This window comes from Notothenia rossii (assembly GCF_949606895.1).
Source record: "Notothenia rossii genome assembly, chromosome: 2".
Classification (NCBI taxonomy): domain Eukaryota; kingdom Metazoa; phylum Chordata; class Actinopteri; order Perciformes; family Nototheniidae; genus Notothenia; species Notothenia rossii.
Genome location: NC_136904.1, coordinates 20874517 through 20893331, shown reverse-complemented (window position 1 = coordinate 20893331; position 18815 = coordinate 20874517). Strand labels below are relative to the sequence as shown.

At 37.4% G+C, this 18815-nt stretch overlaps 2 protein-coding genes across 2 annotated transcripts; both read right to left on the bottom strand.

Moving 5' to 3' along the window:
* Positions 1-5355: 5355 nt before the first annotated feature.
* LOC307028789 (large ribosomal subunit protein P2-like) lies at positions 5356-7748 on the bottom strand. Its single transcript, XM_079664100.1, has 5 exons — positions 7600-7748; positions 6419-6542; positions 6269-6317; positions 5864-5959; positions 5356-5471 (listed from the first exon to the last, which is right to left on the bottom strand). The coding sequence occupies exons 2-5, from the start codon at positions 6539-6541 to the stop codon at positions 5398-5400; spliced, it is 342 nt and encodes a 113-aa protein (XP_079520226.1). The 5' UTR covers position 6542; positions 7600-7748; the 3' UTR covers positions 5356-5397.
* A 2941-nt stretch (positions 7749-10689) lies between these two features.
* On the bottom strand, positions 10690-18583 carry lin7c (lin-7 homolog C (C. elegans)). Its single transcript, XM_079664095.1, has 5 exons — positions 18374-18583; positions 16475-16593; positions 16212-16283; positions 15564-15773; positions 10690-14814 (listed from the first exon to the last, which is right to left on the bottom strand). The coding sequence occupies exons 1-5, from the start codon at positions 18408-18410 to the stop codon at positions 14647-14649; spliced, it is 606 nt and encodes a 201-aa protein (XP_079520221.1). The 5' UTR covers positions 18411-18583; the 3' UTR covers positions 10690-14646.
* Between the last annotated feature and the right edge of the window lie 232 nt (positions 18584-18815).

Here is an 18815-nt window from a genome sequence, read left to right as displayed (position 1 = left end):
CTTAAAACTAGAACACTGATGGCTGGCTTACGCTGCAAACTTCATCACCTTTAAGTATATAAAACGTTATTTTGTATATTTTACACATCAGCAGAAACAGAGAGAGATGGCAGGAAGGGGGAGACAGTCTCCCCCACCTTTACAGACACTGTGTGTTTTAGAGAGAACAAATACAAGTGTAAGGTAAGTGTTTTTAAATTACATCCCCCCTCTGTCTAGTGATAAGATGGCAGGAAGGGGGGAGGAGGGGGCAGGGCCAGGCTCACACAGTCACCCCGCTGTCTGATGAAGAAGGAAAGTGGTAACATACATCAATACTATTTTTAATTATTATGTTTATGGTGGGCTTTTCTTTAGGGGCTAAAATAAGATTTGATGTAGCCCCGGTCCACAGCAGGGGTTAGGGGAGACCGTCACACACACACACACACACACACACACACACACACACACACACACACACACACACACACACACACACACACACACACACACACACACACACACACACACACACACACACACACACACACACACACACACACACACACACACACACACACACACACACACACACACACACACACACACACACACACACACTTGGGGGCGGGCCCACCTGTCAGTTTTTATGCATACTAATGTGATTGAAACAGCATTTATTTTCTTTTTTTATTATACACCATAAGGCGCAACAGTGGGGGCTTTTCCCACCTGTGAATACACATCACCCCCCTCCTATCGACGGATCTCACACCTACTTGGGATATCACACCTACTTGAGATCTCACACCTCGATCAAAGGGGAGGCGGGACTTAGCTCATTTGCATAATGGGGGGAGGTGTGAACTGTCACTTTTTTATGCATACTAATGAGACGAACGCGGGATGAATATAACTACTTACATGCATAAAAAACTTCCAGGGTTCTTTCGGTCATTAAAAACCTGGAAAGTCATGGAAATTCAAAATGCTAATTCCAGACCCTGGAAAAGTTATGGAAAACAATATTTTTCCCAAAGTTTTGGAAAAGTCATGGAAATGTAACTGAAGTTGCATAAAATCCCATTTATATTTTATCTAATCGCCGAAATAGTTATACTATAATGATAATAAATACTGTATCGTATAGTAATGAAACGTAAAATGGCATTTAACTGTTGAAGTATTTTGCTGGTGAGATATTTCAGTTACTTAAGCCTGTAGAAGCTAGTGAGCCAACTATTGGATTTGTTTTAGATAGGCACAACATGTTTCATATGCAGACCTTATTTTCCTGTTCCATGTTCAAATAAACAATTTTCAGTGGTACCACCTATCACTGAGAAAGAGTCATGTTTTTGGTCATGGAAAATTAGGTAAAGGTCATGGAGAAGTCATAGAAAAGTAATTGAAAATCATTGGTGAAAAAGTGTATGAACCCTGACCTTCATAATACACAAGGGGACGACGGGTAATAACCAGAAAAGCATGACATGAGACCTTTTCATACTTAAAGGTCACCATATTATGCAAAATCCACTGTTCAATGTCTTTTAGTGTGTCCCCTCTGTGTAAAGAGATTCTGAAAGTTTCAGGAAAAAATATTTGCTCACTTTCTGAACATTTGCTGATCAGATTTGGCCAGTTGTAATTTTAAAACTATATAAAAATATATAAATACATATATAAAATAATGTATTATATTACATTATTGCCTCTGCATTGGATTACTATCAGATAGGGTAATAACTTAATAATTAACTACGTCTGAAAGCAGAAGTCTGGGGCAAATAATTGCAAGTCTCTTCAGTGAGAATGTCACAAAATGATTTAAAAAGAAAAGCCAAATTCTGGAAAAAAGGTCCAAATAAAAAAAAAGAAGTGACATTTAAAAAAAGGAAGTGACATTTAAAAAGAAAGTAACATTTTGAAAAAAAAATCAATTCTGAGAAAAAAAGTCTAATTTGAGATGCATTGTGGGACATGTAGTTTATGGGCAACGTGCTTCTGTAAATCATCATGTAACCGTATAATAAACATATCATATTCTTTGCAAGCTCTTGAAGTAAATGAAGTCACAGGCCGGGTTTGGCCTTGAGTTTGACACCCCTGTCCTAGAGCAACATTGTGTTATTTTTAACCAAATATCTCGAAAAGGGCGTCCGGAGTGGCTCCTTATTTTCATCTAAAGTAACAGACAGAGAATCAGCACTTTTGAAACAGGGCTGAAACAGAGAGGATTATGGGATGCTACAATGCATGATCTGTTTGGTATTTTGAGCCAAACACTTCAGAGACATGTTTTGTATATATCTGAGACCTATAATATATTGATGAAAAACAGTATAATAGGGAACCTTTAAATATTTTGCTCCAGTTTACTATATATTTTATTTATTTATTATTATTTAGCTCGCTACTTTGTCTGCGCATCACTGAAACCAAATGTTTTAGTTTATAGGTGTTTGCCAAAGATAGTAACAATTCATCAGCTCAAAAAAAACAACTGCCACAGAAGACCTGTGAACCAGGGGAAGACGTACATTTATTCATGTTTATAATCTTAAACTGTTGACCATGTTTCACCATGAGATTTGTTAACTGACACTGTTTGGCCCAATAAGACAATTAGTCATATCCTGGTGACTAAACGTCTGTTACTTAATCACATACTTTTTAAGGTTTCAAAAGTGCTCAGTCAAGTCATGTGTTCAAAGCTGAGTCAGGTGGCTCTATGTTCATTTAAAGTATGATGATAGAGGGTGTTTGTTAGTCATCTGCTTTGATATATACTATATTTTGATTTTTTAAAGTTATCTTTTATCTATTCTCAATCATAAAGTATACGAATTCTAAGCTTTACTGTGTTGCTTTATTATTTGAAACAACAGCTTTTTAAGTAATTAATTAATTCAAGCACAGCAACAGACAATGCAGCAATACAGTTTCAACAATTAGAAAACATGCAAATACATTGTTGTGCAACATTAAAATGATTAGGTTAAACATTTGTTGTAACACATTAAGGGGTACTATATGTTGTAAATGCAATATCATTCAGTGGATAATTATATGCAGTAGAACGTAAATGGGGCAAAGTAGATGTACAAAGTACACTCGAGCCACAACCAGTTGTAGTTTAGTGAATATATTCTCCAGTGGTGTAAGGTAACCAAGTACATTACATTTAGAGGTACTTTACTTTAGTGTTTCAATTGTGTTGCTACTTTGTACTCTTTTATTCTTGCCAAGATACTTTTAGACACCCTTTGAGGTATGCAAAACCTTAAAACTAGAACACTGATGGCTGGCTTACGCTGCAAACGTCATCACCTTTAAGTATATAAAACGTTATTTTGTATATTTTACACATCAGCAGAAACAGAGAGAGATGGCAGGAAGGGGGAGACAGTCTCCCCCACCTTTACAGACACTGTGTGTTTTAGAGAGAACAAATACAAGTGTAAGGTAAGTGTTTTTAAATTACATCCCCCCTCTGTCTAGTGATAAGATGGCAGGAAGGGGGGAGGAGGGGGCAGGGCCAGGCTCACACAGTCACCCCACTCTCTGATGAAGAAGGAAAGTGGTAACATACATCAATACTATTTTTAATTATTATGTTTATGGTGGGCTTTTCTTTAGGGGCTAAAATAAGATTTGAAGTAGCCCCGGTACACAGCAGGGGTTAGGGGAGACCGTCACACACACACACACACACACACACACACACACACACACACACACACACACACACACACACACACACACACACACACACACACACACACACACACACACACACACACTTGGGGGCAGGCCCACCTTTCAGTTTTTATGCATGTGATTGAAACAGCATTTTAAAAAAAATGTATTATTATTATTTTTTATTATACACCATAAGGCGCAACAGTGGGGGCTTTTCACACCTGTGAATACACATCACCCCCTCCTATCGACGGATCTCACACCCACTTGGGATATCACACCTACTTGAGATCTCACACCTCGATCGGGAGGCGGGACTTAGCTCATTTGCATAATGGGGGAGGTGTGACCTGTCACTTTTGTATGCATACTAACAAGACGAAAGCGGGATGAATATAACTACTCATGTAAACGGTCTGTAGAGTCAAAAACCCTCAAAGTGCACCCTGTAGCGAGTAAAACTCGAACACAGAAAATACCTGTCTATGCTGCCCCAGCACACCTCATTGGAGATTTCTCTTTTTCCATTTGTTTCTTCCTGGAACCGCATGATGTCATGCGTTTCCCGGAACAAAAATGGACCAATCCCCGGAGCTCCTCACACAACAGGATCTCTTGGCGTCATTATCAAACGCAGTCGGGGGACCTTTAGCATACATTTTCAACTAACAGGAAGTCCCATTGACTTGCATGACTTGCATCCCTGGTTGGTGACGAGTTGGGATCGCGGAGAAATGCTCTCCGCAGACCCATTCTCACAGCGTTTATAAACCTTTTTCTTACTCAATATCAAGCCACACTTATTGTTTTTACTTCGGCTGTGAGTGTTTGTGTGCTCAGGATGAGTTTCGCGCTGTCTCGCCAACCCGGAAACCACACCAGTAAGCCAGCTAACTGAGCAGCGAGCCTCGCAACATCCCGACCAATCAGAGCACACTGGGCTCACAGGGAGGGGGGCCAGGAGCTCCAACAAGCCGTTTAGGTCAGAGTGAACACCGGTGAATACACATACTTTACAGAGATGCTGTATGAGAAACCAATGTGAGTTTGGAAAATTCCACAGTATAGATCTATTTAAGTATACCTCAACAATGGAATTATCAGTAGAAATGGCCATGACATGGGACCTTTAACACTTAATATATTTGATCCTTGAAACTGGTAGCATTTAGGGACAGGGTTCGAGCTGAGTAAATAGGGGAGGTTTGTCCTTGCTTTTCATCAATTGCTAAAAAATTAACCTTTCATTTCAGGTATTGGTTTATTGATTTGATGCCATTTTGTATCGAGTCTTCATATTTGCACCTATTCATATCAATACATGTTGCAGGGTGTAATAAATCCATTTGTAGAGTTTATATCATTATGACACTTGTCATGACTTGCCACTTTATGAATTCAATGCAAAGTAGGAATGACTTGGTTCAGGTCACCTGTAACTGTGTTTTGAACAACAGCAGTAAATAATGCAGGCATTTGCAGTGCCAGTCTGTAGTAGGGATTAATGTCTCTGACCATGTATAACTGAAAAGGTTTTTAACACAGATATCACTTACTCCGGTGGATGGTTCAACATACAACAATGCCACCTGCTGCTTACTAGGCTCCATTGCATCAGTAACAATTAATAAAGTAAAGACATGATGCAATGAAAAGACATTGAAATAGTTTGGTGTTTTTTACAAATGTTTATTCATATTTGCAAAAGGTTTAGTCGAACAGGCCGAATCCCATGTCGTCATCGGACGCCTCAGACTCGTCTTTCTTCTCTTCCTTCTCCTCAGCTGCAAAACACAAAACGTATTATTTCCTATTTAAATCAACCATGTATATTTAACACACAGCTAAGCTCATTAGATCGCCATGTTAGTTCTTGCAATCAGACCTTTATGTCAAATACCGGGTTTACTAGACATTGTTGAATTAACGTAAAGTCCGTTTTTTTTTTTTTAAATAAACGTGCAAATCACAACACATTACTCTAAAATAAGCCTGCTAAAATCCCCATCATTTGTCACAAACTAAGAATATCTATAACAAATATATATCAAGAGATGTGAAATCGAATTCTGGGAAAATCATGATTACTGACTCCTTCGGCAGCATGTTATCAGATTAACATACAAGGTGAGTGTCACTGCTGTTGACAAACAAGGTGCTAAACTGCAACACTCACCTGCAGGGGCAGCAGCTCCAGCTGAGCTAGTAGCCACAGCAGAGCTGGCAACGGCTACAGCACCGCCTGATGGCACGCTGGCCAGTTTACCGTAACCTGAGGAGACACGAGTTGGCAGACATGAAGCATGAGATAACATTGACACCCAGCAGCAAGAAACAAGATAGTGAGACATAGCATGTTGTCATTAGAAGTAATCTGGCAAATGTATTATTCGTTATACTGACAGCATTAATAGTCTTGCCCCACAACAAAATTGGAACATTATGAATCTGTGATATAGTTTAAGCTACAGAATATCATCATCACACCCTACAAAATGTATAGTAAGCTCATTAAGCTTTCTGATTAGGGTTTAAAATCACAATTTTTTAATACAAGGCACAAACAAAGACAAACACTGACCTGTGGCGATCACCTCCTCCACATTCTTGCCTTTGAGCTCAGACACGACCTGTTGGAAAACACATGTGTGAATATCACCAGGGTTATTTCTTGCCACAGGTATACCTGCTGCCATACCATCAGACACATAATTCAGACCATTTGTTTTACCTTGTCCAGGCGTGTGCTGTCGGCCTCAATACCAACACTCTCAAGGATCTTCTTGAGGTCAGCAGCACCGGGGTTGGCATTGCCACCGAGGGAGGAGAGCAGGTATGCAGCTACGTAACGCATTCTGCAAAAAAAAAGAATATATTTTCAGACGTCATTCAAAAAGATGTGTAAGAATATGGCTACTGTTCTACATAAAAATTATATACATCTTTTCTAAATAATTAAAAACAAAACATAACAATGCAAGTTTTACTGCATATTTACTGTACCTAAATTAATAGATACTTGGAAAAGCAAGACACATAGCAATGGTCTGTCCAATACACATCATTTTTAGGTAGATTATATTTATTCAGCCTTGATTGTCATCAGCTGCAGACGTTTCTCGTCGATTTTTCATCTTTTACTTAGAGATCGATTACACTAACTAAATCTTGTCACAGCGTCTTGCAGGCATCCCATGTTTCGCATCTTAACCAACGACTTATTTAAATATTTAATTATGGCAAATAAGCTAAGACTATACTTTATTTCTTAATAACTAAAAGGTGATATTTAATATTTTTCTGTCAAAAATATAGAAGCATACAGAGTTGTAATTTGCATATTTGTGAAACTTAATTGCAATTTTAACAGAAGGCAATACTGTCAAACAGCATGCCTGTGTTACCATTCATATGTATATGGGAAAGCTATTGCTCATTAAATTCCTAAGATTATAATAGTTTAACTTTTTTAAGATTAGAGTTTACATTTGTATATATATATATATATATATCATATTGCTGATTATCTGGCGATATAAGCAGAAGAAGACCGGACACTGCATCTGAAACACATCTAGGTCTTTGAGTTTACGGCAACAGATCCGTTTAACAATGCATTTTGTATGTCTTTGTAGTGGAAATGAGCTTAATTTAGTAGGATTAGCATTTAAAATGTGAGAAAACAAAAAGCTTGTTTTAACACCCATGTGGTGGCGTGTTCTTCAGACCCGTTGTCAAAAGCTAATTTAGCCGCCACGGACGATGCGTTGATGAAAATGTTGTATTATTGCTAAAATATAGCTCGTTTAGGTTTTTGAACAATCAGGACTGTACGTTTATACATTTATAGAGATATCATGCGTGTTTTTTCCGGTGAATCATACTTTTTTAAAGTATAAAAAAGACACTCACTTGAGCTAGACGGCGAACGCGTGTTCACTTCGAGGTTAGCACGGGCAGAAAGGAAGTTACGTCACTTGATGAAGACGGAAGTAACTTCGCTTCTTCTTCACGTTCAATAAAAGACAGAACAGATTTGTCGCCACCTGTTGTTCCGGGGAGTCGAATCAGCTTTCCAACAAATGGGAAGAAATGCTGTGCTTTATAGTGTATAATTATCCTGCCAACACGTTTGTATCAACATTAGTGGTTTTGTAAAATGAAGTGAAAAACATTGATTTTATGAATGCATCAGAAAATGAGGACTTTTTGACACTGTTTGTTTTGACAATCCTCCACTTAGTCTGGGGGCCAAGGATTAGGCCTTATATTTCACAATGAAAACAGACAACAGAAAGCTCAGCAGAATGTTAATTATTTTATTTCAGATAATATATTTTATAACTTATATGTCTATTCCAAACATTTTTTTCCCTATGGTATTAATGGGGCTTTTGTACGGAAGAGGATTAGGGCCACATGAGAAAACATGTTTGGGATGTGACCAAAAGTTAGATTTGAAAATGTGAGTTCTGACTTTAATCTCAGAATTCTGACTTCTTTAATTTACTTTTGGTCACATCCCAAAAAATATTCTAATGTGGCCCTAATCCGCTTCTGCCTTCCGTACTTTTGTGATGGTGAAAGGCAGATTTGTTTTCATTCATCTTTCAGCACTGCTAGCTTTTTCCTCAAAAAGTGTATGGGTTTATGTGTGCTTTACTTTACAGTATACCACCATCAATTTCATCTTGCTTGTCTGCTCCTACTGATGATTTGGCTCGTGGTCCAGTTTGGCCCACTGCCTCGTCCTCAGCCCCTGCTGCTGCTGGGCTCACTCTTGGGCGTGATGGACTTTTGTTGGCAGGAAAGACAAAGTGAACTGTCCTCACGTGACTCTGCAGAGGTTTGGGTCCATGCCATGTGAAACCAGCAACTGTGCTCTGGTCTCAAGCTGTAGTGTAAACAACCAGCTCGAATAAATTGCGGTGTCACGTGCACAGTTTGGTTGCAGGCAAACAGCCAATTATCGACCCCTGAACTCCTCTCAGAAATCTTCAGTGTATGTCTGCATTTGGGTAAAACCAAGGTGACATTGCCAGGAGCAGCAGATTACAGGTTCAAATAATCCATTAAAAAAAGATTGGAAAATTCACAAAACTAGCATTTATTACAGGGCTGTATTTCTTTTTGTGAAGCAAGTAATGAAAAGTGAAACTCAACATTCAACATTACATTAATTGGCAGTTCATTACAATAATTGCGTTCAAAGGTTTAAGGAAAAAATGCCACCGCAATAAACTAATCAGACTACTTTGATGCTGGAAAGGCTACTTAAATTCAGGTCAGCAGGATATGAATAAGAAACATATATTGAATACAACAGTATCGTGCTCTCATGGTCAAATAGAAAACATGTATTCTTTTGATTGTATAATATCTGGGACTTCGGGTAAAATTAATCTTCTTTTATTTTCAACTCAGAACAGAACAAGTAAGAAAGCTCTCAGTCCATCCCTGTGTATGGGAAAATATCCACTTTGAAGCCCAGCTGTCACATCCATTATGTTGGAGCTGCCATGATTCACTCACCAAGTTTCTCTTTCCTTCTGCCTTTCAAGACTCCTGAAAGACGAGCATTAAAGAAGGAAAACATTTGTGAGTCGGCTGCGGAGCGCATCAACAAGAGTGTGTAAGTTGTGTCAGAAAAATAACACACTGTGAGAATTCAAGGTCACTCTGGGTTAATTCCTCCAACAAAAATGTTACATTTCCCTCCACTTCAAAAGGAGCTTGTACTGTGTGTCGTTTGCAGGCTATTGGTGCGGAAAAAAACATCTACCACAAACAGCAATATAAGTCAGGTATTACAATCATTATGAAGAATGAAAACTCTAGTAGCCTTTATTCAGGGGTTAACATGTTTCAAACAAAACCTGAAGTAGATAAGAGTCTTGCCCTTAACTCATTGTTTTCATTGTGAGGGGATGTGATCATTGTAGGACATGTTTTGAATATTTTAGGGGCGATTGTTTTATTTGCTGTCAAAGAATGTGGTATGTTAACAAAAAGGAGCAAAACAATTATTATTATTATTGCATATTGCAATCTTTGACCCTCAAGCCCCTTTTCTGACACTGGATGGGATCACATGTCCTCTTTCACTGCCTTTGGTGGTTGTTTTTAGGGATGTAACGATACCAAAAACTCACGGTACGATAATATCGCGATAAAAAGTCCACAGTACGATATTTATCGCGATATTGAAAAATAAAGAAAAAAAGTGATTTTTTTTTCTTCTATTTTTTATTAAATAATAAATCTAATTTGTACAGCATTTTAGTAGGATAGTAGTATTTTAAAATGTCAAAAATATAATAATCAGACCCTGCAATAGAATAAATCAAGTTTCACTTTAGTTTTTCAAGTAACTCAACTCTAACTCACGAACTCACTCAGCATCATCAAGGTTATCTTTTAGGAATATGAGCATGTCCACATTTCCAGGTAGAAGCTGGGATGTTTGGGCGTTTACAATATCCCCTGCTGTGGAAAAAACTCTCTTGCTTGGTACTGATGTTGCTGGGACAGAGAGATATGCTTTGGCCATGGGTGACAGCAGTGGGTAAAACTGTGCATTGTCTCTCCACCACTTCAAAAACAATACAGTTTTTGCCAAGAAGGTGAGGCTTATTGACAGAGCGAGATATAAATATACTGTTGGTACTTGTCAATGTCTCTAGGTATGTACATGTAGCCCTGTAAATATGATGTCCTTTTGTGTTATCTGTTGTTTTATGTTCATGTTGTAACCTACTTGCTGCCATGTTGGACAAGTCTCCCTTGAAAAAGAGCTCGATGAACTCAATGGGACCATCTGGTTAAATAAAGGTTTAAAAAAATAAGATTATAAAAAAAAAAAAAAAAATTGCAGTAGATTTTGTCAGTCTCACGACGGTACTGAGACATTTATTTACCGCGATATTCGATATATCGTTACATCCCTAGTTGTTTGTGATTTATTGTGCCTAAAACTAAAATGAATGCAGAAAGACCTTCAGAGACATTTATGTAAGCAGTAGCACTGTTTATTAAGCCTCTAGTCCAACTATTATGTGTTCTACATCACAACATTTTACATTCCACATCAATGTAACAGTAAATTATGTAATAAACCAGAACACAAAACAACACAACACAGTCTACAGGTAATAATCCTAAAGAAGCACTGGCTAAAATATTTCAAAACATTATCAAAGTTTTCACAAATGTTTGCAAGTTTGGTCTTGGTACTAGAAAGAAAATATAAATCAGTTGAGATCTCCGGAGAGACGTGCTGATGTAGGACTGTCTGTACGTTCATACAGTACGAGCAGATCTCAGACCTGCATCAGCGCTTCACTGATATGGCCCTGGTACACAGTCAAAATGGAAGTACCAATTATTCCCGGTATTTGTTTTTTAGGAAAATCCCTTATAAAATTGAGAAAAATATCAAAAGAAAACTATTATAAAAAATACTCTATTGACCATTCCAATATAAAGACAATGAAAACAGGTAGAAAGTTGAAGGGTAATTCACAAAATGTTGCAACCGATGGTCAGTGACATTCAGTGGAGCGTGTGCAATCAATACCAAGTCTCATTACATTTTTTCCTGATTTTACTATTCATGTGTGCAAGCAGGGAATCTAGCAAGCAGAGTTTGATAAAACACAATTAAGGAACAATCTATACATTATATTAAGACATCTCAACTTTTATGTACACCCCAACTCTTGTGCTAAATGTTCTGCCTCAAAACAAACATATGCTCTCTGTAGCCTATGGAATGGTCTATTGCTAACCAAATGTTCACATAAGCCTATCCTTCTACATTTATCCTCCTGACAATCAATATTTAGACAGCAAGGCTAATATCGCATGGACAACTTCACTGCAATGTCTTGGTGGTGATCAACATGTTACAATAACATTATTGACTTCTCATTAGATTATGTAACACCAACGTATCAAAGTGTAGCGTGTCCAAACTCAGACATTTGTCCGCACAGACTTAAAGCAGTAATTTCCAATAACATTCTGCAGTAAAATGACAATTATTTTTGCACCGTACAAAGTTTTTAAAGGACCTTGCATAGATAATTGACTTTGCATTCAGTTTTTGCAGTACTGTGTGTTTGTATTGTTTTATACTTTGTCCAAAATTCATAGTTTTTCATAAGGAGCAATGCATTACAAGGATCATAGCCACAGACGGGCCCAAGCTCATCATGTATTGTCACTTTTGCTTATATTTAAGTAACATGTCATTAAGCGAAGAGGATCCCACAGGTAAAGCTGACATGTATAGGAACAGCAGACTTTGATTAGAAATGGACGATTATAATGGATTTATGTAGAAACTGGGACAAAGTGAGAAGCTAAAGAACACTTTGTTTGATCTAAATTTACTTAAACCATATTCTTCAAGCAAAACAATATGACTATTCTATATAAAAGAGAACCCAGGACTGCAGCACTCTTGATGAGTTGTTCATCATTTGATTGAGTCATTTATGCCGGAGCTGCTACATTTTTGTTTGTTAAGAGATGGTGGATAAAATGGTGGATAAAATAACAAAAACACAAAATGAAAAAAGCAACCTTAAACCAAAAGCAGCTACACAGACAACCGGTCATCTAAAAACTGCGGGGCAATAAGATGTGTTGATCATGAAGCAAACAGATCTTCATTTTTACACTGCATTGCATTTAAAGGGAATTGATTCCTGAAGAATGGTTCAACTTCAGAGGACAGTTACAACACCGTTCACAACATCCCTAAAGCTGCACTGAAGGGAAAATGTGTTTGTTGATTTATCCACCATCCAACCTAACTGGACATCAGTTAGATACCAAATGTCTGCTATTCACTATTAATACCTTCCTGCCTCAATGATGACTCGGCAGAAGCATAGCCTTTTCAGCCAAAGCTTAGTTCACATAATGCAATATAAATGTAACTGCAGCTACCATGGAAAAACGTTTTGTGAATACATCACCAAAATAAAAAGGTATTATTGGGATATTTCGGATGCTATGGATAATTGAACAGATATTTATATTTACTTTACCATCATTATTTGAATAATACAATCTTTTAAATACAAGTATGACCTGAAGACTTGTTTGATTGACATATTGCATGTAGACAAGGGTTCATATTCCACATCTTGAGAAGGAACATCTGTACAGTTAACCATGCATTGCGAAAAAACACTTTAAAACTTCAACAACAAAGTGTTGTAAACCTAAGCATTCCTCCATCAGTATATTCTGGTTTGATGACATTACCCTGCTCAAAACCACATATTAGAACAAACCAGACAGTGTGGCAGTATTCAGTAGCAAAGTGTTGTCATTATCAAACTTCATTCAGCATTTTGTTTGGTTTGTATTTCACAAATAGAGTACATGGGAGGCCCTAACAAGTTGGCTTTAATGGAGCATGATTGTTAGTTATGATAACCGATAAAATAATGAAAATATTCATAAATAAAACTGTATTTAAATGTCTGGGACTACTCTAGTCATTGAATCGAATGCATGATCATTAAAGTAAAGTAATTTAAATATTAACAGGTTTCTATAGATCCTATCGTAGCACTGGTGTCATATTTCTCTATAAAGCCAAAAGCCTTTAAAGTTGTCAATGGCTACCAGGATAAAAAAAACAGTCCAACAGAAGTAAATGACACACCTTTGACACACACATGCTAGAGATTGTTTAAGACAATAACTGAAAAACATACCGATGCATCAGGTTTACAGCTTTATCGCCTAACAACTGTGTAAAGTCTGAATATGAAGTAGCTATTTATCAGACATAATATCCACATCTGCCATTTCATTCATCAACAGAATGATGAAAGCTCACATTAAGCATTATTATGACAGAAAGATTGCTTGATTATTAAAAACATCCTATTTTTCATCATTTAGAATGATAACTATTTTTCCCGACAAAGATCAAAGAACAATGTGAAGTGACTGACTTCCTGTGCTACCCGGCAAATAAGAAAACATGACTTACAGTACATTCCTGATTTCTGTGAAGGCAAATGAATCATCTCATATCATGCTGACGGCAAGATGTTTGCTTATGAAGGTTATTACTTTAATAAAATAAAAAATGTGAGTCTCTGTGGCGGAAGGAATTGAGTTCAAAAGTTGCAGAGACCCCATTACATCACTTACAGTACCTGCAGAGCTTTTTATAATGTGGTATGATATTAGAAAACAAAAAAAGCTAAGCCCAGAGATAATCCATCCTTTTTGTTCAGAAGTCTCCTTGCAGTGGTTCCCCTTGATATCCAACTATCACTTTCTAACGCATTCAAACCGTTATCAGCCTCTCTTTAGTTTAGTACATGCCTGCAAAGCAGCAACACAAATAAAACTGCACCTTATTTTAAAGTTAAAAGTGTTTTAAACATGGCTATCATGTGTTGAAATGAAATGAGCTTTGATAATAACAGATGTGAAGCATGTAGTAATTCCTGCCACAAGCATTTAATTAGCAGTACTTGACTTTAAACCACTAAGAAGAAGAATATAACGGTGAACACAGTACATAAGATAGATGTGTTTGCCCTGAGGCACTTGGTAGTGGCTTTGATAAAATAATTAAAAACACTACCTCTCCAGAAAAGGATTTGTGTAGTTGGTATAAGCACTCAAAGTGGCATTCAAATTGACATTCAAAGATAATGCACACGTGTGAGTGAACCCCTACACTGACAATCATTTTAGTGTTCGTCTAGAGTCGTAGTGTCAAGTGGAACTATGGAGAATATTAAAAATGCTACAGAAAAAGGTAGAAGCACAATATACCATGTGTGTACGTAGGAACTAAAACAAAGTGGGGATGTGATGGTTATGCTTTTTGGGGCATGGAGATAATAAAGAGAGCAGAACATAGGGCCAGACAGCTCGATGAGGAGAGACATGGGAGCTGGGCATCAACACGGAGACATTCTACTGGGGGTAGTTGTTCTGTTGCCGGCGCTTTGCCGACCTCATTTTCTCAAAGCGTGACTCCATTTCCTCGAGGACTTTGGGGGTGTACCTTACCACCAGCTTCACTGTGCCCTGAGCGGCTTTGAGGAGCTCCACAGCTTTCTCATGGTGCTCCCCTTCCACACTCTGGAAGAGACACAGAAACCCTGTGTTAGTATTATGACAGAGAGGCATACAAACTGCAGTAAAGTCTACAGCTTTATGGGGTTATAATCTAAAAACTGTGGGCGCTTTTTACAAGGTGTGTCAACCTTTGGGAGAAACAATAACATCAGTACTTTATAGTTATTTGAGGGAATATAATTCCAACATAAGGTTTCTGCAGCACAGTTCCACCTCTCATATAAAAGTTTGTAATTTGGAAATGTTAATGGAGAGAACCAACTGAGCAATAAACAAAATTACTTGTATGATTATATTTGGCTGATCCTGGTATTTTCAATGAAGTAAAATTGCTGAATGCTGCGGTTATTGTGGAAGAGCTGTTAAGGTTACATACATTCACTTTTTCACAACAAAACACCTTCCCTGTATTCTTGAAGCCTTATAATTGCGTTAAATGTATTTTCCTTCCACATAAAACATTTAAAAGCCAATTTGAAGAATTTTGAAAACCTACTTTGTTTATATCCATATTTGGTTGCAAGCAATCTTTCCTCTTAGCTTTGTTGACACATGGCTACACTTAACGGCTTCAATTCTGAGAACAATCAGCTGTGATCAGTGGATGAGCCAAAAAAGAAAAGAAATAATTGGCAGGACTGAGTATGCCTCGCCTACAACAAGCTGAGTTTGATAAAACATCTGCAGAAGAGTGTGTCAGGCTTAACCTTCAAATGTAACCTCCTAGAGTAGATGCAGGGAATTGAACGTACCACCCCGTTGACAGAGAGAAGCTGGTCGCCTCTCTTCAGGCCTCCGTGTCGGTCAGCGATGCCTCCTGGGATGATCCGTGAGATGTATATTGGTGAGTTTTGCTCCTTTCCTCCCATTATATTGAATCCTAGGCCTTCTTCAGTCTTGGGCAGTTCCACAACACGTGGATGAGAGTGCCCCTCACTTGCTGCGAAGGCTGCCACAGTAGCCTAGAAACAAAAACAGTGGTTTTGTTTAACCTTTGAGTAAGCAACTAGAGCACCCTTTAAGAAGCAAAATGTCTTCATTTAAGATAAGCAGAAGATGTATTTATTATTTGTTTGTTTATTCCACACATGGCAGTTATTTTAAAACAAAACATGTACACTTTACAAAACATGTACACTTATACTGTTTTTTTTTTTTATATAGCGCATGGTGAAAAGGAGCAGGGAGAAGAACATCTTAAAAAAAAAAAAAAAAAAATTAATGAAATAACCATTAAAAAGTCAAATAAAAGCAATATTCTTTCAGTCACAGTTGCTTACAAATACTGAAACATAAAACCAGAACACAATCAAAAGTCAACTTCATACGGTCTAAATATGCTTCCTTTATACATTTCCTTCAACATAAAAAGATGTGTATTAGATTTGACTTGGGCCTACCTTAGCAGTGGCGTTGGCCCTGACCTCAGGACTGCTGTTGATGTCCACCGTTTCATACACATGTTCGTAAACCTGAAGACATTGTTGGACAGTATTTCGTCACATCCCAGCAACAGCTACCCACATTTCCAAAAGGTGAAGAGAAACAGATCCAACCAAACCCTCTTTTTTAAACACTTATGCTTAACTCCAGAAGTTGAAACGTAAACAAAGGCCATCTCACAGTTAAGTGTTTAAGAAATAAGAAAAACAAAGTATCTCACTTCTCTGACAGCGTTACAGAATTCACTTTGTAAGACCCTCTGCAGCGCCTGCAGCTTCTGGGGCGGCACCTCCCCGGTCCTCTGGAGCTTATCCAGCAGTTCAACAGCACGGTTAATATCTGTCAACAAGAACACACACACATCCATCAAGGTTTCAGGAATATCTGCAAATGGAGACGATGATTAACTCCTCTGCAAATGTCAAAACTCAATCTGTTCAATTGAATCGTGGAAGAAAAGAAACAATGAATAGTTTAGAAATTGCTTTCTCTTACAAATCAATTAATGTCTAAAATGTTTTAATCATTTCCGTCAAATAACCCGTTTTAAATTAGTCTGATATTGAGTTTGTAATAACTTACACCACTGTTCATTTACCATCAATGAAACTATGAGACCGAATTATATGCTGTACCTTCACTATTTTAATGCCAGAACATCTTTAACATCATGTTTTACAAATGAGTATTTATCTGCCACCTCACACATGGGGGCAAACATTATCAGCTGCTCTTTCAAAATAAATTACCAACCAGTTGAAATGACATCATCATGAACAAAAACAAGTGTGAGCTGTTTTTCCTCCGTTACTCTGTTTTAATGTTTATATATATAGTTTATCTTGTCCTATTTAAATAGCCAATGTAAGGAAGAGTTATTATTATCCTCAGTTAAGCTGGTTGTTGGTTATTGTTATACATTATTTCTCCTTTTAAACCCTTAAACTAATAATGTAAAAAATAAAAGTACTACATTTGCAATTTCCCATGAAGAAATGTTTGGGGTGTTGTTGCAATTATTTATTAATTGTGATTTCTTTGGAAGTATAAACAAGTTGAAACAGTTAAAAAAATACGGTCTCCAATGTGAAAAACTAAATAATTTCAAAATATATTAAATCAAAGTCATTTTTCTCCTGCCACTACTGCCAATTGATTTTGACTCCATTCAGCTTCCTCCAACATATTATATTGCATATACACTTCAGCCTTTATCAACATTACATGTGTGAGGGCTTGTGGAAATAAAAACCACATTGTATTAGCATTTAGATGAATGGAAGACTAAGGGGCCCATAGACATATCAAGTACAAAGAGAAGATATAACAGGATCATAGGCCTCCATCAGACTTCCTTTTTCTTTGTTTTGCTACCCACCCCCCACAACTTCTATGGAGGGATGTATATGTCATACAATGTACCAACTCATCTCATATTGTACTTATTAAAGATGAAGGGTTTAAACCAAATAATATTCTTAAAAACATTGTATACCTTTTGTAAGGGTGGATAAACATTCCAAATACCTTGTATCTCAATTCCCTTTTGTATGGCGTGCAGCCTAATTGTATTATAGTTTACCCGTACATAGTGTGCAGAAAAAGCACAGTGTGTATTTATGTCTGTTTGTGAGTGTAGTGGTTAATATGTACTGAACGAAATCACTAAGACAATTAATGTAGTAAAGAAAAAAGGAGAACTATGGTTGAAAGAAGTATGTAAAATAAATATGTATTCCTGCTCATCCTGCTTATGATGATTAAACTGGTGCAAAATAGCTTATGAATCCTCAATGATGCTAAAAAACGTAGAGCTTTTATCAAACAAGCTACTTATCACTGTTACCATTAATAACAGCTAGCTAGCATGTTTTACAGTGTAGCCTTAAAACGATGGTTAGTTCAGCTCAGTGCATCGGATGTACACAATGAGGCAAATTCACAAGCATTGGCTATCAGCAATACATTTTTAACGCAAAGTCAGCCAACTAAACACGAGAGTTTGCTGTCAATAACAAACACCAACTCAGTGCGGCTAATGCTAGCGAAGCTAGGTTAATGCCTCCATAGATCACAACAAATATTTCTGAGCTAACGCTAGCTAGCCAATTTATTTTACCTCTTTCCAACCGAACGGGCTCCCCAAGCGATGCCATCTTCAGATTAGTGGTTTTTGATGTCAGGTAGATATTGTGTTAAACGATAGATATGGAAAACTAAATATGGTAATCCTGGCTAACGTTACGTGCGTTTAGCCGAGACGCTAAATCAGATTAGCCAAGTTAGCCGGCTAGGCTAGCTGCCAGTGTCATGGTGCGTTCAGGTAATGCTCGTAAAGTTGGTAAACAGACGGAAATCATTACTTTGTGTTCTTTAGATCCATGGTTGTATTCCATAGTTAATGGATACTCGCTGGCACTAAACGATTCATCAATCGTAATTAAGTATTGATGTAATACTCTGTGTACCCATTTCACTGTTTAATATGTCATACTTTTTGTTATATTACAATATCACCCATGGCTTTGTGAAATGTACAATGGGAGTTATTTCTATCCTTA